This window comes from Lepidothrix coronata, unplaced genomic scaffold (assembly GCF_001604755.1).
Source record: "Lepidothrix coronata isolate B3197 unplaced genomic scaffold, Lepidothrix_coronata-1.0 Scaffold52, whole genome shotgun sequence".
Taxonomy (NCBI): Eukaryota; Metazoa; Chordata; class Aves; order Passeriformes; family Pipridae; genus Lepidothrix; species Lepidothrix coronata.
Genome location: NW_016690232.1, coordinates 115,830 through 138,424, shown reverse-complemented (window position 1 = coordinate 138,424; position 22,595 = coordinate 115,830). Strand labels below are relative to the sequence as shown.

The window sequence follows — 22,595 nt, the reverse complement described above, 5'->3', positions numbered from 1 at the left end:
AACACTTATGCCACTGTATTAGGAGAAGCATAAGTTTCCATTTTAAATGAAGTAGTTAAAATCCATTGTAAAAATTAACAGAAGGCACAGAATGCAAGGATATATGTCCAGCCTCAGGTGACAAGCCAGGAAACCTGCCTTTCTGACAGGCCATATGACCCTGGCCAAAGTAACTCAATTCTCTTGTTTTGATGACAAAAATAAGTTTTCATGCTCTCATTAAAGACAGGAAGAATCTGTAAGTGTGAATAAATTATAACAATTATATGCCTATATACTATTTCTGATGCCAAAGGCAGAAGATCTCCAGGATGCTATTGTTTGGGGAAAGGCAGTCAGGGTCTAAATTTCAGGACTGTCTCATGCCATCTAGGAAGACTGGTCAGCCTAATCTAAGCTGCTGAGAAACTGGGCTTATAGTCTTTTATAAATTTTCAATGTAGTTAAAAGTCAACTTTAGTTGGAGGACTTTCTGGAACTATTTGGTTGTATTTTTTCTAAATTCAGAAACTTTATTTTTGACAGTTATAGTCTCTAAAACTGTGCGTAAAGAGGGGAAAAATAAGAAAAAGAAATCCTATTACTGAATATTTCAGTCCATAAAAATGCACAATATTATTTTGGGAAACTTCCAGAAGAAAGAAGTCATTTTTTAAAGGAATATTAAATTTAAAAGAAGCTTTTACATTAAGGCAGTAAAAAAGCAGTCTTGAATCATAATAGGAAAAGCACTTAGAAAAACGTTCTGAATGGTTATGACAAATTTTATTTGTAAGCACTCTGGATAGGTCTATTGTCTGCAGCTCCCACTGGATACATATTTCAGAATGAAGAGGAGTTGGATGAGATGAATAACAGGAGAGTCCTCTTAGGAAAATGTATGCAATTAAATGTTGCTCTCATGGCTATGTCAGTGCCCTAACCCCTTGCAGTAGGGAAGCATCCAGTGGTGATGCTGAAGTTCAGTTGAAGGAAATATTACCAAAAGAGGTTTGGGGGGGAGGATTGATTGGTTGGTTGTTTTGGTCCAAATTTTCTATCCGAGACTTAGAAGAGATATAAAAAATTACCTCTGTTTTGCAAGTCTAGTTTTATGTAAGTTCCTACAGAGACAAGCCATTAAGGATAATGAAACTCTCTTAAAAACACAATTTGGAACAACAAATTAACACAGTTACTGATAAAGAAAAGTGGCCATGGGTAGGGAGAAGAGATTATGTTTGTGTTATGTGGTTTTAAAGGAGAGATGAAAAAGCATTATCATTCCTGTCACAGCACGAGCCTTATTCCCTGCTGTGCCATCTCATAGTTTGAGATTACACTTTTATAACTTCAGAACTGCTATTGATGCTTTTTTTTCTTCTTTCTAACTTAGTGGTAAATTCAGTAGCTTTTAAAATTACAGCTTTAACTGTTGCTCTGGGACTGTTCTGCACTAGAATTTACTTTTTTATCACATTCTGGTATGATGGAGGAGATTAATATTTTTCCATAGAGTTGTTTTGATTTTTGCATGAATCAGCAATCTTTTCTTCCTTAGAATATCTGTCAAGAAAACTGAATTTTCAAAATTAAAGCTGAAAAGGAAAACTTTTCCTCTACTTCAGAGAGATTCATTATATATTAGTTCATTATAAAAGTATTTGTGTGTTTTTGCACATAAGCATATTTATGCCTGTATGTACATATGTATTTGTATATAGACAGTGTTTGTATATAGACAGAGAAAGAGAGACCTACCTACATATTGCAGAGAAAGTTTGTCAAATTAAAGCTGGTAATGTCTTTTTATATGAGTGAATTTTTTAAAATTTTCTAGCATCATTTTGCATTTTATGCCAGTTTCTAAGGCATGCATTTTACTGGATGTAGAATTAAATTATATGTCTCTTTCCAAAATGTTTGCAAGTAATTAAAATAATGTTTTCCATACCACTTAGAAAAAAATAGTCCAATGAGAAGATTTTTCCCCCACTTGTTTGTTGAATTAAATCTGGCCTTTTCTGCGTAGATTTTCTTATATATCCCTTAGTATGATTTTTAGACAGAAATTACTTACAGACATGGATATAGTAAGCTGGAGACCTACCTGGATCTATAATTAAGGAGTAGCAATGCGTTATAATGAAAGAATTCTACTCTCTTCATTATGCGACATAAGACTAATAATTCTTAAAAGTGCTTACAACTAAGTGTTTAGTGTAAAACATGACATTTTACCATTGATAGGACACATACAGCCCATGTTATTTTACAACACTGCACTCTTAATCAGCTTCTAACCAGTAAATATGTCCAGGGATTCTCCCTTTGCTTGTGCGTTTATGAAAAAACTGCCAAATACTAACAAGTGCTTCAATGACTGAAATCTCACACTTACCTGCAAACTTAATGTGGAATTTATTCTCAGGTTTCAATATCTGGACATACAAAGGACAATTTGGAGCAAAGTCTTTAACTGCCCAGGCTCTTAAAATGGTTTGATGATCCTAGAATAAAAAGTACGAGGTGATGACAAATAACCATGTCACATTAGAAAAAGAACCTATTATCAGACTGACTCCATTGAGGAAAATTCATTTTAAGACTAGTAATTATATACCAGCTGGTGTGGATGTTTATGTACACCTTATATAAGTAATATTACATATTATCTGTATTACATAATTACATATACACATAGACAAACTATCCAGTAATTCTGCAGACGTGGACGAGGCTGAGGCACTCTGTGTTCTCTCAGGCCTCTGCTTTGAGGCAGGCTCAAGCAGGAGGAGGATCACCAGCAGGGGATGATCTTGACAGGGATTGCTTCAGAGACCTCAACCCATAAGAGCCTGCAGGGTCAGATGGGTACAGACAGAGCAGACCAATGTCCTTGAAGAGTTGCATTCTTATCTTTGAAAGGTTGTGGAGACTAGGAGAAGTCTCCAACAACACCAGAAAAATCTGTATTCTCTCCTCCATGTTCAGACATTAGAGTCTGGAGGAGTGCAAAATTTATGTGGATAAATGATGACTGGAGTCTTAGGGCATGAACTCTGCCCAAAGGCCTGGGGCAAATGGAGTGCCACAGGGATCTCTACTGGAACCTGTTCTGCTAAACATCTTCACCCGTGACCTGGAGGAGGGGTAAGAATGCGTGGTTAGCAGATTTGCAAATGACACCAAACTGGAAGGAACTGTCAAAACACTTGAGGCCAGGACTGTCATTCACATGGACCAAGACAAGATGGAGGAATGGGCGGACAAGAACCTCATAAAATTCCGCAAGAGCACAAGCACAGTCGTGTCTCTGAGACTGAGTAACCCCCTGCACTGGCACAGGCTGGGGGCTGACTGGCAGCAGCAGCTCTGCTGGTGAAGACCTGGGGGTCCCAGCAGAGAGTGAGCTGAGCATGGTCTGGCAGCATCCTGGGCTGCTTTAAGAGAAGCAAAGTGAGTAGGTGAAAAGCAGTGATTATCCCCCGCTACTCAGCACAAGTTAGATTGAATCTAGACATTGCATCCAGCTTGCAGGCCCTCAATACAGCAGTATAAGTTGGATTGAGTTCAGCAGAGAATCACCAAGGAGGTCAGGCAGAATCAGAGACCCTGTGAGGAGAGGGTGAAGGAAGGGAGCCTGTTCAGCCTGCAGAAGAGATGGCTTCAGGGGGGCCAAACAGCAACCTCCATTATCTATGGCATGGTTATTGAGCAGATGAAGCCAGGCTGTGCGCAATGTTGCATGGCTGGAAGACAAGAGACAATGGCTGTAAACTGAGAAGAAAGATTCAGGCTGGCTACAAGAACCCTTTTGCCCATGAAAACAGACAGTGAAGTTCCTGCTATGCTGTCTGCTCCCTCGGAAAATTCCACACGAACCTAAATAAAGCCCTGAGCGACATGGTCTGCATTCATAACTGACTGTCAGATTAGAGACCTCCTCAGCTTTCCTCTTATGTTTGTAATCCTAGGATCCTAGTGTAATATATTATATTTGTTGGAACGCAGAATAGAGAGCTTGTTTACAGAAATCTTCCACTAATAAGGTATTTTGACCGTCTCCTATCTTTCTGCAAGTGTCATCAAGGGATCATGTCATTTGGAAAGGGGTGACATTTGGATGTGGAAGAATTGTGTGAAAACTTAGATGGCAGTGATGAGTCATGTCTAATTAATCAAGAATGATGTAGCAGAGATGTCTTTCCAAAGAGACTCAAAATTAAAATAGCCTTAAATGAGGACATCAGGAAGTGAGGGTTTAAAATTGTGGCTAAATCTAAAAAATAACAGTTTAATTAAAAGCAGATCTACGTTTTCGTGCAACTAAAACATTTGCACAACTGACGTCACAATTTTGCCAGCTACTGACCAAAGATTCCAAGAGATTTCTCAGCCTGTTATTTTTGTCCTATGGCAAGGATGAATACTGCTATCCTAGAAAATAATCTATGTGATAATACATTAATATTTTGAATTTTATGAAATAAGACTAAATTCAGTGTATCAGCCATCAGTTTTTAGTTATTTCAAAACCAAAAAGGAATATGAGAGCTGCATCTAGGAAACAATACTTGGATTGAAATGCCTTGCCTAGTCATGGCACTGGTGGTATTAAAAGATAAAATATAAAGAATGATTCATTATATTTGCAGTATCAGCAATAAGAAAAGCTTTCAGACTCCTGAACACAAGGGAAAATCTCTGCCTGGAACAGGGCGTAATTGACATTTTCAAACCATAATATTTTAATGTCAATTGAGATGTTAGCAAGTACTTTTTCTACTAGAAATACTAAAATGGAGTCATAAGAGGAAGACCTTTTGAGAATAGTAAAATACATTTCACTTTTTTCTTATTAATAGTTTCATAGATGTAGGATTGCTGTGCGCATTCAGGAGATTCCAGAACTTGGATGTAACCTGCTGTAAGTTTTCCATGTATACAGTCACTTTTTCTTATCCTCCTTTGGATTTTTTATTTTTGGTCATTAGGGGTTTTGCTGTTTTGTCTTAAGGAGATGAAATGCCAACACACCGTAGAAATAGCAAATGGCTGGGTAATGTGATGGATGGCAGTCATATAGATACATTACAGGAGTAGTAAGAGGCTTGGGAGTGGACGAGGGACAGATTTGAAAATCATGTGTTGTTGAAGATGTTACTTAATCTTTTTATGCAAAAGGTATCAGGGAAGCAGTCACTTGCAGTGATGGCGTGGCTTAATGACACAGGGTTTGCCATTACCAGTTTCCTCCCTTTCTTTCCATAGCAATCATTCAGACCACTCTGGCTGGCAAAAGTGGTGAGAAGAGGCTGTTTTCTGTATGCCACATGCCTAGAAGTATAGTTACTTCCACGTTAGATATTTTCTTGATTTTTTTTTTTGTCTAAAAAGCCTGTTTTTTCATAATGTGCAATAATTGTTAAATATAAGAATGAAGATTGTTTCATAAAATTATTCAAATGATGCTATTTTATTAAAAGCCCAAACAAACATAGAACAATAGAAGTGGGTGTCATAAAACTAAAAGTAGGAATCTCAACATAAAATATTTTTATGTAATTGTATAGAAAAGCAAAAGATTTCAAAATTAAGATCTCTTGATGATTATTTGGCACATTTGCAGTCATAACACTGCAAAATATGCCTTGCATTCCATTTGCTAACTCTTTGAAGCAACAGTCTACAAACATGTAATATATATAAAATGGATACTTAAATGCCCTGTACAGCTTCATACAATGAACTCAGTGTATGTGCTGTTCATCTAATAACTTGCATTATTGCTTCTTTTTCTCTCTTTTCACTTAGTATATACAGATGTTTGTGTACAAAAGCTGGTTATCAGTGTTTCTGAGTTTTTTTGCTCAGTTATTCTCCCAAATTCTACTCTGAAGAAGCACTCAAGGAGAGAGAGCCAAAAATACAGGTAGGCACTTCAAGTGATTTCTTAGATTCAGTCTCTCCATATAGTATTGGTGATACCACTGTTACAAATGGTGGTTAATATAGGGGTGATAATGAATTTTATGTATGAAAAGCTGTTTAAGTTTTAAAGTGGGTGTAACAGGAATTTAATCACCCGAACTCAAAGAAATACATGTAATATTTTAAAATAAATCTGTTAATTTAATCATCTTCTTGCCACGCGACTCGATAAACTAGTTATATCCTCCTATGTTGGTATCCGTATTTTGATGCTCTTAAGGCAGTGTAACTTAGATTGCCAGTACAGTAGTGTCACACAATTTGATTAATGGAAGAGGGGGAAAAAAGGTGTAAGCTTGAACCGGACCATCTTTGAATTTTCAGAAAGCATCAGAACAAAGCTGTTAGCTGCAAAAATGTTGTCATTGAAACTTATTTACTAATGAAATAGCAAGCAATGAATAGCCATTGCAGTCAAGTATCCATGGCAAATGAGTAGATCCTCTGCTTGAGGACTGTAGCTGGGGAGAGAAAAACTCTCAGGGACTTCAAAAAATCACTTGAGTAGCAACAGCTGTTCTGGTCAGGAATCTCCTCCTTTTATTTTGACAGTTGTCAGACATAGGAGAGGATCCAAGACTGTCTTAATCAGTTTGTTAGCTTCATGACAACAGGGTGAAAAATCAGTTGTAGTTATAAAGATTGATTCTGGGATAACAGCTGAACTTCCTTCAGCCCAGTGACAAACTGTAACTAACAACTGAAGTTGTTAGTAAAGACTAGAGCTGGAACAACGTAGGAAATGAAATCCATTTCATTTCAAAGCTCTAGGGGGCAGTAAAATAAAACTAACTAAATAAAAAATTGTCCTGTTTTCTACTTGCAGTATAAATAATTGCATTCCCTGTGAAAAAGTAATCTGACAACAAAAAAGAAAAAAAGACAGGGAGGTGACACCTTGTTTAAAAGCTTCAGATCCCACTGGCCCTCAGAATATCATTGCTAGAGCTGAGATACTGCACTATGACTGGCCAGCCAGCCCTCCAACAGGGCACTCTGTCCCAGAAGAAGGTAACAGGATCGTGTCTTTGGTAAGATATGCCTGTTGGTATGCTTCAGATGCAAAGATAAATGAGATCTGATAATAGTCTGTACTGGCAGCTGAAATGTGCCTCATACCAGTTTGGTGTTTCCTGAGGAAAACACCAGTCCTTGAGGACAGAAAGGCTGCCTGGAGAGAGATGGAGCTGGCCATGACTCCAAAGCCCAAACTAGACAGTGCTGGCCAGAATGGATGGAAGCTCCGTGAGCTTTATGTAGAGTCCACTGTCTGCTCTATGGGATGGTTCAGCAGAGGTGAAAATTGTCTTGTCTTTGCATAAATTCTGGAGCAGTTATAAGCAGAGATGAACAGCTGATGTAGCTGTCCTTAATGCTGCATAAATCTACCAAGTGCGATATAAATCACGTGCTCTGCTTATATATGGGATTTCTCATTTCTAACCACTGCGCAACTGTCATGTATCTCACGTTGTGAGATGAGATGTTGTTGCTGATTTATTCTGAACTCATGGCTAATTTAGGCAAGCGAGTTTGGCTTTTTTGATACTTTTCAGTCTCTCAGAAGTTACCAGTATTTTCCCAGGTATTTGCAAGAACTCTAGCTTGTTCTTGTCCCTAAGTACCCAGACCCTCTGTCCCTTCCAAATAGCATTCTTGCCTTGCTTGACTACTCCAGGATTACTTGCTGCCAGTTCACTGGCTTTCACTACTGTATTTGCAGGAGTCTACTGCTGACGAATCAAATTCAAAGCTCTTAGCTCATTAAGTTTCAGTGGTTTAGTAGGAGCAAGGATTTATTTGTCAGGGAGTTCAGTGACTTTCTGCAAGCGATGGGACCAGAGCAGGATCTTTAGCCTTGAATAAAATATGGAAAATAAATTATGTTTGATAAAATTTGTTCTGGGGGCTTATTTGCCTAACAAGGAAATATCCTTTTTTCTTTCTAGTTGCAGCTTATGTTGCTTTTATTGTTCTCCCTTCTCTGATATGCTGCATGTGCAGGTATGGAAACAACTACCTTTTCATAGCAGATGGAGAGTATATTAAGAAATACTAGATATGTAATGCAAAGCCCTCATTTCCCGTGTTTTACTGTCTCTATTTTTAACATTTAGAAAAATAATTGCTATTCCTTATAATGTAGCAGCAAAACAGTATTTTTAATTGAGATTGCTTAAATCTTACTTACTGAATTATAAACTGGTTCAGTCTTGTTAGGCAATTTGTAAGCATCTTTGGGAATATTCAGATTTATTCTGAACTTCCTTTGGAGTTTGAGATTGAACTGAATAGAGCATTCAATAATTTTGTGTATAGCTTGTGGTAAAAAACTTAAAGTTATGTTCATAAATCCTTCCTCAGTGGACTTTTTTCCTGGATTTTTGTGATCAATAATTAATTTCATGAGCTGGAAGGGTTCTGGTTTATATTAAAATAGTTTTTTTCTTTTATCACAGAATAAAGATTTGTATTAGCAGTCTTCCTTTTTGGACAGTAACTTAATTGATTGCAAGTAACTACTAGCATGGGCAATGCCATACAAACTTATTTAAAGAGTCCTGCCATTTGTATTTTTGAAATTGGCCAATATGAAAAATAGTCAAATACTCTCAGATATATTGGTTATTTGGTGTTAGTCACAAATGAATTTGTAAGTTGAATTCGGTCTTTACTTTGTTAGTGGTAAACTTTTAATACTTCTTCGATAGTTCTGAATGAAAATACCAGTCAGTTGATATATATCTCTTTTTAATAACTATAGTTCTTTGAATTGAATATCTAGAGCAAACACTGATATTAGTCCAGGTGATTTGAATAGAAACCTTTTGACAAACTACTATTCTTGGGAGTGATTAATGACCAATTATCAATTTATCTACAAGGTACTATGATAGTGCTTCTATGCTATTCTGCCACTGTTCCGTAAAAAAAAAACCCTGATAAAAATTTACTTTATTCAGTGTGAAAATGGGTTTTTTTAAGTTTTTTAAAGTTTGTAAGAATGTATAAATTTCTACTTTTTTTAAAAAAAATGTGTAACTAAAACAGTGTAAAATCTGAACTTCTTTGGTAGGTAAGTCATGTAATTTAAAGGGCAGTATCAGTATAACAACATGCACATTCATTCCTAGTTATTTCTTCCAAACTCACAGCTGCTGTCCTGTCCACCTCACAGCGGCTGCTCAGTATGAAACAAGCTTCAGCATCATCCATTCTAGAAGAGAGGAGACAAGACTGTTACATTCCAACAGAGTATTTACATGGACTCGTGTTTCACAGTTCCTAATCTTGCATATAAAAACAGAACAGAGAGAAAGTTTAGTCTCTCTGTTCCCATTTCTTTCCCTGGTGCCAGTAGAAGCCGTGCCAAACTAATAAAAGCACAGTGACCTCAAACATGCTTAATCTGCAAAATAAGTATCTGCTGTGAGTATAAAAGGTGGATAAATAGCACCAGTCTGCCTAGTGTGTAAGGGTATGATATGCCCAAGTTATTATTGATAAGAATGAAAAAGATGGGGCAGGTAACTTAATATAGACTTGTCTTGCCTAGCGATAGCAGGAAGTTGGGTAGACATCCAAGAATAATGTGTTTGGGTTAAAAAACATTTCTGTGTATGTATGCATTAAATGAACTATTTTCAGTTCATGGCATTTTTGATTAGGAAGAAATCACGGCAGCTGTATGAGTAATTTCAGCTAAATATGGGAGCAGTATTGGGAAGATAGGGTCTTTACCAAAATTGTAGGAAATTAGATGAGATTTTGATGAGAGCTGATGAGGTAACTCGGATGACAGTATATATAGATGATTTCATAAGGAAATGAAACCTTATGTGAACATATTCATCTTTTTCCCCAATGTTTTTTTGTAAATTCTTGAATCATTTCAGCCACATATGACAAGGATAATAACCAGCAACTAACATCTGTGAATGTCATTAATTTAGACAACAGAAACATTAATGACATACGTGTTGAAAACATTTATTAGAACGCAGAGTATGAGAGAAGTGTTATTAAATGTCCTTAAAACTAAAAAAGCTTTGTCAATTATACCATTTTTACGTGCCAGTAAACTGACTCTGAGGCAAAAAAACCCAACAGTTCTGTTGCTTAGAGATGGCAGAAATTAAAGGGACTTCATATACAAAAGAGAAATTTGTGAATGAAAAAAGTATAAGCCAAAGAAAAAGAATGAATATGGTTCACCTAAGAAAGTGGAGGGCAGAGAGAAAAAATATTTGAGGTCATGACAGAATATGGAAGAAAGCTGTAGGGGAAAGAAATCAAGCATGGTAGTGTTATTCACTGTCTAGTGCTAGTCTACATGGAGAATGAGAACTGTTTTAACCAGTTACTGTGTTGTTTCAGTGGCTGAAGTAGCCGTAAAGTCTCCAGTCACGCTAATGAACAGTGTGGCACCTCATGACAGAATTTATTCAGTTTCTTTGTTAAAGCTGCACACATAAACACTGTTCAGAGAACACCAAAAGTTTGCGAAGTGATGCCTTCAAAGACAGGAAGAAAGAATGAGTATCATTTTTTTTAAGTCAAATTGTGTACTAGGGCATAGAAAGAAAAATACAGTCTTTTATTAACTGACTACTCCCTACTTACACAACCAGCCAACTTTTGGTATTCCTTTACTTTGTGGTGTGACCTTCATCATGTTATTTTCACATTGGATTTCACAAATAATATATGTATAAATTATGATAATGAGATACTTCTTAATAATTTTGTTGTTGTTTTTAACCATTATTTATTATAATAAGTTTACCATGTGCCTTGTTATCTTCTCAGCACATTATGTTCTCATTAAAAAGAAATGCAGCAAACGTCTTGGTACTGGGTTATATTTCATATTAAATGTTCTATTAAATTCCCACTATGCTGCTTCTCTCAGGAGAGGCTGAAAATTATTCTGTGACAGGTACATTCAATTACATGTTCTGCAGGAAAAAGCACAGTTCCACAGCTGACTACCTCCAGGTTATTATAAGTGAATATCAAGATTATATTTAGGGAACAGCCTAATTTTTCTTCTCCTAATGTGTGGAACAAATGTCAGCTAAATCCACACATGAATTCCTTCTCAAAATCAGCAAGAATAAAAAAAAAAAAAAAAAGGAATTTCGCTAAAAGAAAATTTCTATTCCTGAAAAAAGCTTTATTGTCTTGTCAAATTTTAAACAGATGTAGAAGTAGCTGTTTTTTCAGTGACAGAAGTCTGAGAAGATAACACTGCTCATGAGGCTTCTCACAGATGAGATTCTTGGAAATAAATCCCTTTGGGTAAAGAAGGCTGAATGACACAAATAGACAGCTATTGGCTTCATTTTTCAATATCTACATTATAGAGCAATGCCGATAGGTTAACTCAGTTATTTGCTAAGAATCAACTTTCTCTCTGGAGAGTGTAGAGAGACAATCATTCTATGTGAATTCCACTAAGAATTCCTTCACAGGCTCGACTGATTGAGGAATGGGGGGGGGGAAGGTGTGTGTGAGGAACTGTGTGTGACTGATGTGTTTTGGTTTCATTCACTATTAACTAGCGGAGAGCAGAGAGCATTTCTTAGAAGGGGTGGATGTATGTGGTAAGAGGAGGGCCCTGAAGGAAGACTATATGGAGGTAGAATAGGTGCTTAATATTGCCAGGCTGAACTTAAGAAGAAAGCAAAACTGTACAGTGGGTTCAAAGGGTGATAATTAATTATGTTTCCTTTTTTTCCCTTTAGTTGGTCAGGAGAACTACCATCACATTTACCGTATTTTCTCAAGAAATAGAAACATATTCTATCATTACTGTCATTTTGGAATATACTGTTCTGCTTTTTCAGAGGAAATCACAAGCATTCTGTTTCAATACCTTTAACATTAAGACAGAAAGACAGTAAAAAAAATCCGGCAAAATGAAAATGCTCACAGATATTTGTTCCTTGAAAAACTTCAGATATTAAGGAAAACTAATTATATCAAAGAGCTTTGCTTTGCTTTCTAAATACATATTCTAAATACACATTTCCTTCTAGCACAGCTTTTGTTGTTTGTTAAAACTATTTATCAAACAATATGAGTGAAACAAAAGCAAAAAAACATGATCAATATTTGCCTACTTGGCTCTCAACAGGTCTTGATCTTTTAGTGCTGAGCCTTGCAGGTAGATAACTCTTTGGGACCACATTGGGATTTGTAACACCCTTCGCACCTGAGCATCCATCTCGGTAGGGCACAAAATAACGACATAATAGTCCTGTCAAAAAAAAAAAGGGAGAATAGTCATCTTATTTTCCTATGTTACCATTTATTGTTGCTGGAGAATGAGTCAGCAGTGACTTGGGATGTCAAAAATGTCTCTGATAGTCACTGATAGTCAGAGTTGATTTCCCCTTTTTTTTTTTCCTTTACATTAATGGGTGATTCCATACTCTGCTTCCTGTGCTACAGGTAGTCCTTGTTAGGAAAAGAAAGGTTGGTCTGAAGCATACATGTGTGCAGAGATTAAAAGGAGGGGTAAATGGAACATGAGAGGAGAAACTGAGAGCTTAGGACAGGCCTGTCACAGAAGTCTTCCTTGGGACCCTCAGGGTTTGTGGAAAGCTTTGTGCACTGAATGCAGTGCACCTGCATCCTTCAGCTTCCCAGTTCATAGAATCATTAAGGCTGGAAAAGATCTCTAAGATCATTGAGTCAAACTTGATTTCAGCTGTGAAGGGAATGTATATAAGCTCTTTTATTCTTCCTATGTAGTATTTGGACTTTTCTTCTTTGTCTCCAGCATATCACAGAACCTGACTCATTCTTCAGGTTAGTTGACTAAATTTTGGATTTCAATTTGTGTTTGCATCTATAAAAAATGTGATTTCTTTGTGCATTTGCTTATGGCTCTTGCTAGCTAATTATTTTGGGGAATATTTTGGATTTGGGATTCGGCAAATTGTTGCTCAGCCAATTGAGGATTGTGTGATTTTTTTGCACTAGTTAATGAAGCATGGTACACAGGTAACTTAGTAAAAGGCATAGAGAAGATTTAGTAAAAGAAATAGTCTGTAGCAAAGGTAATGATAACAAATCCAAATTGCTATCTCATGTAAATAGGCTTTCAGATGTTCCAAACAAGTCATATGACAAGTTTGCAGTAACCAGGGAATATGTGTACACTAAGAAAATCTCTTCTGTGTAATTTTTTAAGGTCTTTGTCCTTTAAAGTACAAATACTTATTTCTTAATTTCCACAATTCCAAAAGGATCTAATCTTTAAAATCCTGTGCAGGGTGCTCTAGGATGACCCTGCTTGAGCAGGGAAATTGGACCAGATGACCCACTGTGGTCCCTTTCAATCTCACCTATTCTGTGATTCCAAACACTGGCAAAAAACAAAGCAAAACATGAAAACCAAAAGATGCTTTGACTTATGAGGATTTTTTGATCCAGTCCCAAAATAATGGGAAAAAAACCACTTTCATTTATTTTCTACTTTGGGATAGAATCTAAGGAATTTGCATGGAAATTTGTGTTTCTAAAAGGACTGGCATAATTCAACAAGACAGTAATTCTACCTATTTAGTCTATTTACCTCAATTTAAAATTCTATACCTCAGCTTCTTACTGCAGTTATAGATTCCCAATTCTGCTAGCTATTCCCAAATTCAGTTTTACAAATTAAAGACCATTTCAGAAGCCTTTCTGAAAAAAAAAAAAAAATCAGTATTTTGTGTTTTTTATTTTTTGGATTTTTTTTTTTTTTAACTCTCAGTACCTGCAATCTGGGGTGAGCATAGAATTCATTTAAGAAATCCATAAGTAAGTCAATCTTCAGAGAGCTTACACACAGCACAACATGTTTTTCTGTCTGAGCTCTATATCGACTGTAGTTTCCACCGGACTTTTGTCTCTCCATCCATAAATATGCCAGCTGTTCAAACTGCAAGAGATGCCAATTGTCAGTGGAATATAGACAAGTAGGTGTGCAGTACAACTGTATAATGACTTGACAATGTTGCATCATTCAATCTCATGCCTCTATGAAAAGCTGCCCTTAGCCCACAACGTCTTTTTCTTTGTAAAATGTTCAAGTGTATGAGACGAATAACAGGGTGATTGAAAAACATGGCAATAGTGCCAGAATCTACCACACACAAATAGCAGTGAAAATTCATTAAAATATCATGAGATTACATTAAATCTTAAGATTTTGGAAAAGAATGAAGGCTGGCACCTTATTTCTTTAAGTATTTTATATCTCTGGGCTCTCTTTATCTAATGCCATGTGACATAAGTGGTTCCCTCATATGAAAGGTTAAATTTTCACACGTTACTTGGATAGAAGCACCATTTGACTTAGTTTGGGCAGTAACTCTTCCCAGAGATGGTTTGAATGTGACCTGCTGTATACTCTCTAGTCTGTCTTATAAATTTAGATACAATTTAAAAACACAGAAAACACAGCAGCTGTTAATACAGCAAATTTGCTTTTGTCACCTGAACAATATAGGCAGGCTAACAGTAAATATTACCAGTCTGAATCCCTAACACTAAAGGGAATCCTGTAGCAGTCTGTAATAAAACATACAAACACCATTTCAAAGCTTCTTTTAAGTAATACACATTTAATACTGAGCTCAATTTAACTATATGTTTCTGTGATAGTTGCTTTTTCTCATCCACATTCAACTGATGGGGAAGTGGAATCATGAATAATAACTGATTGCATATCATAGCAGGACAAAAGCTCAGGAAAGAGTGCCTCCCACATTCTGTGTATGGAAAACTGAAGGAAGCCCCATTATCACTGCAAAGTTATAAAAGAAAGTAGCTAATAATAGGTAAATTTATGTGAAAGGCCAGTAGATTCTAGATTATTTACTGCTAATGCAGACCTCTTGTTTCTGAAGTATGAAAGATGAAATGTCTATATTCTAGGAAATTGCAAATTTCTTAAGCAGAGCACATTTTAGTTTTCAATAGAATATATATTTTAGTAATTTTTCACTGAGGGAGAATATAATTGTATTAGCGCATACATCTGTGAATTCAGACATTAAATATTTAGGTTATAATTAGAGCATTCCAATAACTTCAGTAAAATTAATGCTAAGAGCTTGAGCTTCCAGCCTCCCAGGGTTTCTGTGTTATCTGCTCACAGTGAGCTTTAGTTCACTGTCAAAGAAGTTGAGTCTGGAAACTCTGCCTGTGTGAGAAACTTTGGAGCTTCATGGTCTAGCAGGTCTGCCATAAGCTTTGATGAAAACGCTCAGTGTCTCCCCACACCCTCTCTTTCTATCACAAAGTCTGGGTGATCAGTGGAACAATGAACATCTTGGCAGGGCTGCCCATGTAACCTCAGAGTTTCTGTCATCCAGCCTCACCTAATGAGCTGGAAAATGCTTGCTGCAAATTTAACAAAGCCCTTTGAATCCTTGAAATATTTGGATTTTCACAAATCAGTCTTTTCCCGTTAAAACTGTTAGAAAGTCCTAAACCTAAGTAGGCATGAAAAATTCCTAACTGTGCTTTTGGCTCTGTGTGTGTGTGTACCATACACAGCTGTGAGCCCTGTTTGCTGGAGTTGCAGATTTAATGAGATTTTTTTCAAGTTAGCACTGAGCTGTAAGAGTAAGAGAGGAAGTGGAGAGAACCAAGATTAGAAACAGGGAGAGCCTGCTGAGGAAATGCTACACTCATAAAGAAAGTGCTGGCTACTGTTGTGCTTTTTTTTTAAATTGCTCCATTAATAACAAACCCGTATCTCAGGATAAAAGAAGGGCTCTGTGGTACATGACGGGAGCAGAAAGCTTTCATCAGCATTTGAAAACTGTTATTAGTGCTCTGGTTTTTAGTATAAATCTAGAATATAGGAGAACATACAGGAAAAAGGAAAAAATAATAGAAGATAGTTCTTTTTTCTGACATTTTTTTATGCAATAATAATAGTAACAATAAATTATTTCAATTATTATTCTTTTGTTTTAAAAACAATTCTAAAGAGAAGAAAAATCCAAATTTACCTGGATGGGCAGCACCACAAGAGCAACACAGATCATAATGACAACAAGCAGCTTTGAAGGCCATATCTTGGGTGTAACATCCCCAAAGCCCACAGTGGAAAATGTCACTATGCAGAAATAAAGGGAGTCAAAGAGAGTCAACCTGTTTCCTGCTCGTTCCAGATGCTGAATTCCACAAATACTATGTAGAAAAGAATGAATAAAGACATGAAAAATAAAAACTGTTCAAGCTTGATGATTTTATGTGCAGAGAACTATTTATTTTCAGAATTCATAAATTGCTTAGCAAAGACATTTTTTCAAAGAAGAGTAAAAATTAGTATCAGAACAGAAGTGCATTATTGATATAATTTCCAAATGCCATTTGTAATAAAAGAAACTCATTTTTTGATTATTCCAGTATGATAGGCAAAACTGTTGCTAGGCTTTGCTTAGTGGCTGTTGTGAGGGAGAGGTGGTATATAGAACATTATGGATTGATGAAATTCCTTTCTAAACCAGAACAAAACAGATGGTATATAGCTGCCACCATTCAAAATTTTTTATAGATATCTTTCAACTTTTATAGGGAGAGTTTGCTAGTATGGCCAAGAAAAATGTACATACTTTAAATCTATCCCTCTTTATGTTGGTCTCTACCCCTTGGGGTGGCAAGAGTTACTAGTGTGAACTAGTTATGACAATGTGTTGCATATCTGAATACTGTTGATACAAATGGGTACTGACTGTCTAGAATAAACTGGAATGTGAGAATTGCAGGCTACTGAATTGTCAGAGGAAAAAGCATCCAGGGTCAGCCTTCAGGCAGAAAGTGGAAGATGACAATTGGTAAGAAGAGCCTGCTCGCTAAAAGTGCGGAATAGAAATATGGGACTTGGTTGTCTTTAACTGCAGAACAAGTGAAGTTCATCCCTTCCAGTCACACATTCCTGAGAACAACTAAATGGTAGCCCAAGTTAACTGGTAGTTACTTCTCTTGTAATCAGTATGATGTGCTTTTGGTTTTGAGAAGCAGTAGGAGAATCTGTCTACAGGTCATACTGCTATTTCATATGTTGTAGATTTTAAAAATATTTCACTTCGTAAAAATATACCATGATAAAGAGCTTCCCAAGCTTAAAATGTGATCTTCTCTGACACAGTAGAATGGCTTAGATGAGTTCAGGCTTTTTAATTATATTCATCTATATTAAAAAAAAAATATCAATTGCAGTGTGAACCACCCTGAATAGTGGTTTTTCCCCTTGGAGTCAGCAGAATGATTTGTCCTCAGAGAATTAGATAAATATTGATAAATTATATCACAGGCCACAGTAATTACTCTAGAACATACTAAATATAGTCTCTTCATATATGGTATCCAAATGGTAACAGTAACTCCCTAATATCTGCCATGGTAAGATCTTTGCATCACCAGGAAGACCCAGTGTTTATAACAGTGTTAGCAGTTGTTCTTCTGTTCTCTGTTCTGTTCTCCAAAAATAATTTAGCTGTGGGCAGTGGCATTTCCAGAACATATGGATCAAATTCCCAGTTTCCTTTTCACAGTTCTAGCATTTGTAGTTTTCGCACATCTCAAAATGTTCTAAAAAGGGTGGGGTTTTTTCCCTGTTGTTTGCCTAAGTTTCATGCTTCAGTCAGAACTGATATTTATATTCTATCCAATTCGTCCCACATTTTTCACTGGAGTTGTAATCTAGATCTTCCATAATTTCACTATGTTCACAGTTTTTCTGGGGATTTTTTTGTGATTTTTGTTTGGTTTTTTTAAAAAATTTTTTTTACAAAAAAGATAATTATATTTTTGTCCCTGAAAATACTAACAGAAGGACTGTAAGAAATTATGCTAATGACGCTTTCTTTTGGTCTCAGATCAAGGAAGTTTTTCAGCTAAAGCCTCTTCCAGTATTAATTTGAAATAATGAAATATACTGTAGAGGTGTCAAAGTATGGAAAAAGAACCCATTTTAATAACAATATTCACATAAGTTACATGTAGTTTTAAAAGCAGAATGTTATGGATTTTTTTATTGTTATTATTCCTGATCGCCTTGGTACATTTTCTTCTCTTTAGTTGTCTTTTTTGGGTATATCCCTCAAACACATAACTTTGACTTCAGGAATTAAGGCCATAAGAGCCAGGAAAGCAGCAGTTTCACTGAGCCAGTGATATGACTCCCATGTAACAGGACTGTTACACCACTCCATCCAATGTATTTAATATCTGCAGATGAGGCTGTATTGAAGCATAATGCATGATCCTATCATTGGTAGAAATGTATTTTTTCTGCTGATGATGCCTCTGAAATTGCTTGGTGTTTGTATATGCAAAAGGGTCAGTTTTACTCTTTGTATCTGACAGGATGGATCAAAATGTAAACCTCTTAGGCTGGTGGGGGTTTTTTTACATTTTTGAGGAATCAGAATTGTTTCTTCCTTCTTTGTTCTTTTTTAAAACCTTAACAAATTTCTTAATAGCTTGCTGGTAGAAAAATTCAGGTCTTGATGAATGAGTTATTTTCTTTATAATAATAATTACTATTATTATACACGAGTTTTCCATAGCTAGCCCACCCAATCATACTTTAGTTAACTAAGGTAATATATCATGAACCATTTCAGCTTTTTCTAAGTGAACAGTAGAATTCCTATTGAATTTAGTGAAATCAAGATTTCATTTTACCAGCTCTACTCCCTTACAGTCCTATATATTCCTATATCTTAAAGCTATCAAAATAATGTGCCTGATCCAAAATCTTGTGGATTCAAGATGTTTCTCACTGAATTTAGTGGGCATGAGCCAGGGCTTCTCACATTTAGTTAACAATATTAAAGTCACTAAGACATGGGGGCTATTTCTTCTTTGCTGAAGAAGAAATTCAGCTCTCCTAACAACTTGTTGATCAAATTAATTACTTTCCTCCAAATTATTTGCACCTCATTTGCAGTTCCACTAAACTGTATTTGAAGCCCTAACCCTGAAAACGAGGGAATGATAAATCCAAACTCAGGTTACCAAGTCATAGTTGGATTGGGTGTTTTGATGCTCTGCCATTAGTTTTCAACAGAACCAGAGATCACAAGACTGCAGAAAAACCTGACTTTAAAGAGACAGTTTTATGGGAGTCTAATTAACAAATAAAATATTGCTCTGGTACTGTTTCCCAAGAATATTATACTTTCATCTCACCACCCATGTCTGTAAAGGAATGTTACTCAGTGTTTCCAGCATGTCCCCCTCTGTTTGGGTTACCAGGTTATACTGCATAGAGAGTGCAGGCCAATGTCAGTGGCTGTCCATGAAGCCAAGTCCACATGGATTAGTTATTCCATTCCCCACGACTTACTGACATCTTTTAATACAACCTAATTCTTTAGATGAATAGTAGTGTCAGCTTCTTTTTTTTCCTCATAAATTAAGTGTTAAGCATTGCTTTTAGCATAAATACTGCATATAGCAATACATATGTTCTTTTCTGCATTCTTATGTTTACTGACATAATGAAATGTGCAGTAATTTGGGCTTCATGTTTTGCCTGCTGTCATATTTTTAGTGGTATTTTAATCTCCTTGTTCTTGCTTGCTTCCTCTTCCTCTTTCATTGCCTGAAGAAACAATAGTTTCTTTGGTCATCCCTAGAAAAATGTAATAATTTCAAGCAAGAAAGGAATGTTCAGTAAAGGCAATGCTCACATCAACTTGGTTTTGTGCAGAAAATAAATCACTGTAATAATTAGTACACAGAAAGTCCCTATCAGAAAACATTTTACAAACTTACAGAGAACAGAAGTATGATTTTAAATACTCTGCTACCACTGCACTTGAAAACCAGAAGGTAAGGAAAACAACATGTAACCTCTGAAGATTAGTAATGTTTAGTTTAGGTATTATTTGAACTTTTGAGAGTTCAATCTTTGTTTTACGGGAAGTTTTCTTTCTAGTTCCAGGAATCCTTGTTTGCTTGAGTATTTATGTGCCAAAACTAACTACTGTTTGTAAATAACCTGTCTCCACATGCAATACAGAAGTAAGTACTGTAAAGTAAAATAACCCCTGAAATTGTCAGCTTTTTGTTATGCTGCACAAGCATGTCAGAGAAATGGACACAACAAGAACCACTTGGATAGTAATTTGCAAATACTGTACATTAACCATCCTTATTTATGATCATTTGTTTACAATCTATTTGATATCAGCATATATTTTCATTACTCAGTGTTGGCAAATATGTTTGATTTCTAAGTTATTATTTTTACTGGTTTTTTTTATTGTTTACAGGTACAACCCCTTCAGGTCTAACATAATGCACCAGATGCTGAGCCCAAAGTCAGAGCTGCTTATGTAGGGACTAGCTAATGACTGTGTTGAAATCAACGTGGACTAATTTTATCAGATTCAGTGTGATTCTGTGGTAAGAGCTCAGTGCTTTTATACTACAGAAGTTACACCTGAAATAAGTCAGAAATACAGCAATTCTGCTTAAGCAAGTTTTCCCAAGTAGTTTCTCACACCCAAAACTCTTTACAATTTCCTCATATTCTACCAAAGAATGGTGATGTTAAAACTAATTATAAATTAAATCCCAGTGATTTGAATGTTCTGTACTGCCAGTTGCTGTTTATATTATTTTAAAAGTTTCTAATGCTACTATCACGGATTTTTTTTCTTTATGACAAGAATTGGTATGAACTATCAGTCAGCAAAATTGTTGATAGACCACCAACTGTAGCAAATATCTATGGGTAAAATTCAAATATAGCAAAATACTGAAGAAAAGGACCATGTTAACTTCCCAGGAAATACACAGATAGGCATTCAAGACATATTTTACCACTACGGTGTCTGTAACTATCTGCTTAAGGAAACTTCCTCCATCTTTACACCAAATCGAACAGTTCATACTTCAGTCTGACCCTAGGAGGCATGTGACGTCTCTCAGAAGTCTGATAAATGCATAGAGGTTTTGCTTAAAATCAGCAAAAAGTGCTAACTACTTGCCAAAGATGTTAATATTAAGCTGGTGCCAGTTTTAAGTCCTTGAACTGAAGGTGATGTTAGGACTAATGCTGTATCTGGAGAATGCCCTGCTTTGCACAGAGGAAAACAGTTTTTCATACTAGAAATTGTCTCTGTGGGGTGTTCAGTCTTCTCTAGAGCATTCATGTAGAGCCAGATGCAGTTTTGTCCCATATTTTAAAATTAGACATTATTGGAAAAGCTTGTAGAACTAAGTATCCATACAATCATTAAACACTCAATTTACACTTCACGAACTCTGGCTTGAATACTGATATAACTGGAGTGACATTAAAGTAGCATTTTTTTTCTCATTCATTCTATCATATGCATATGGGAACGCTGTCTGTTGACTTCTGAATGACAACACATGTCCCCTGAATTTTAATTACCTTTTTCCTGTGAGACACTACTGAGCTGTGTAATCTGGTCCTTACAGAAGGTGAAGGTGCAGCTAATCACATATCTGTGACCTAAAAACCTAATACTTTCTGACAGAGCCCCTGATTCTTGTGTAAATAATGAAGAGGCAAAGCAAAAGGGATGAGTAGAAACTGCACCAAGAGTGAAGCAACAGTCAGAAAATACTCTGACCAATAATAAAATGTCAATCCCATCCAAACACCCTGGAGCTGAAGTTTTAGCTTGCTAAAAACCAAATGCTTCCATTTTTTCCAAGCCTTGTGATGATTTCTCAGGTCTTTTATAAGGCCTGTGTTTTTTGCTAATTTATTTTGTGAAAAGCAATTTTCCATAAACAATATTCAAAGAGAAAAAAAATTACTAGTTTTAAATAGATATACAATTTTCAAAATGTTAAAATGATAGAATCTGGTACAATATATCACGTAAAATATATCAAATTTAAGCATTACTAAGAGAATTTCCTATTTTCACCTTTCATTTCACATAGAAGGCTTTAATGCTGTGGGAATAATGGAATTCCAAGACATAGAAATTACTAATTGCACACAAGACAGTAGGCAATAAATGAGGGAGAACTGCTGATTGGAAAGAATGAAGGCTGTTTTGCTGCCTTTAAAGTAAGTCAGTGGAGAAATACACTTGCTATTCTTAGGTGGCAACAAATGCAGTAGATCATGCAGTAGATCATGCTCAATGCTCAAATGCAGTAGATCATGCTCAAATGTATTCACTGACTGGGCAAAAAAAATAGGGCTGGACATTGTGGCTTCTTAATATTCAAGGACAAAGTTAATGTTGTAACAAGTCTCAGATATTTTTGCAGCTCTAATGCCACTGCATCAGACAGTCCAATGTGAATCTTTCTATTTTTCCAGATATGTTCTTTTCAGTGTAGTTTTTCATACAACACCCCCCCTTTTTGTTTTTTCAGAATCACAATAGTGAAGGGAAAGACAGGCTTTGAATCAAACCTCACTTCTGGGGGACTTCGAACACAAGTTGAGGTAAGAGTGCAAAACTTTCACTACACAGCAATGCCACCATGTCAGAAATTAATTCTGAATTTCCCTTCAGCTGGAAAGGTCACTTTTGTTTGTATTCCAATTGTATCCTTATCCCACACGATGGTGTTTGATGATATGATTATTACCCATGAGGGCTTTT

At 36.0% G+C, this 22,595-nt stretch overlaps 1 protein-coding gene across 10 annotated transcripts in view; it reads right to left on the bottom strand.

Annotated features, from left to right (window-relative positions):
• The window catches only part of KCNT2 (potassium sodium-activated channel subfamily T member 2), a 119,954-nt gene that overhangs the window by 40,530 nt on the left and 56,829 nt on the right, over positions 1–22,595 (bottom strand). For all 10 annotated transcript variants that reach the window (XR_001874980.1, XM_017815868.1, XM_017815869.1 and 7 more), the window contains 5 exons: positions 15,990–16,170; positions 13,742–13,906; positions 12,099–12,235; positions 9,127–9,190; positions 2,381–2,489 (listed from right to left, as the gene is read on the bottom strand). Coding sequence is in view for 9 of the 10 variants with exons in the window: in XM_017815868.1 (XP_017671357.1) it covers positions 2,381–2,489; positions 9,127–9,190; positions 12,099–12,235; positions 13,742–13,906; positions 15,990–16,170 (656 nt within the window). In the remaining variant the exon portion in view is untranslated. The remainder of the gene's footprint in view (positions 1–2,380; positions 2,490–9,126; positions 9,191–12,098; positions 12,236–13,741; positions 13,907–15,989; positions 16,171–22,595) is intronic.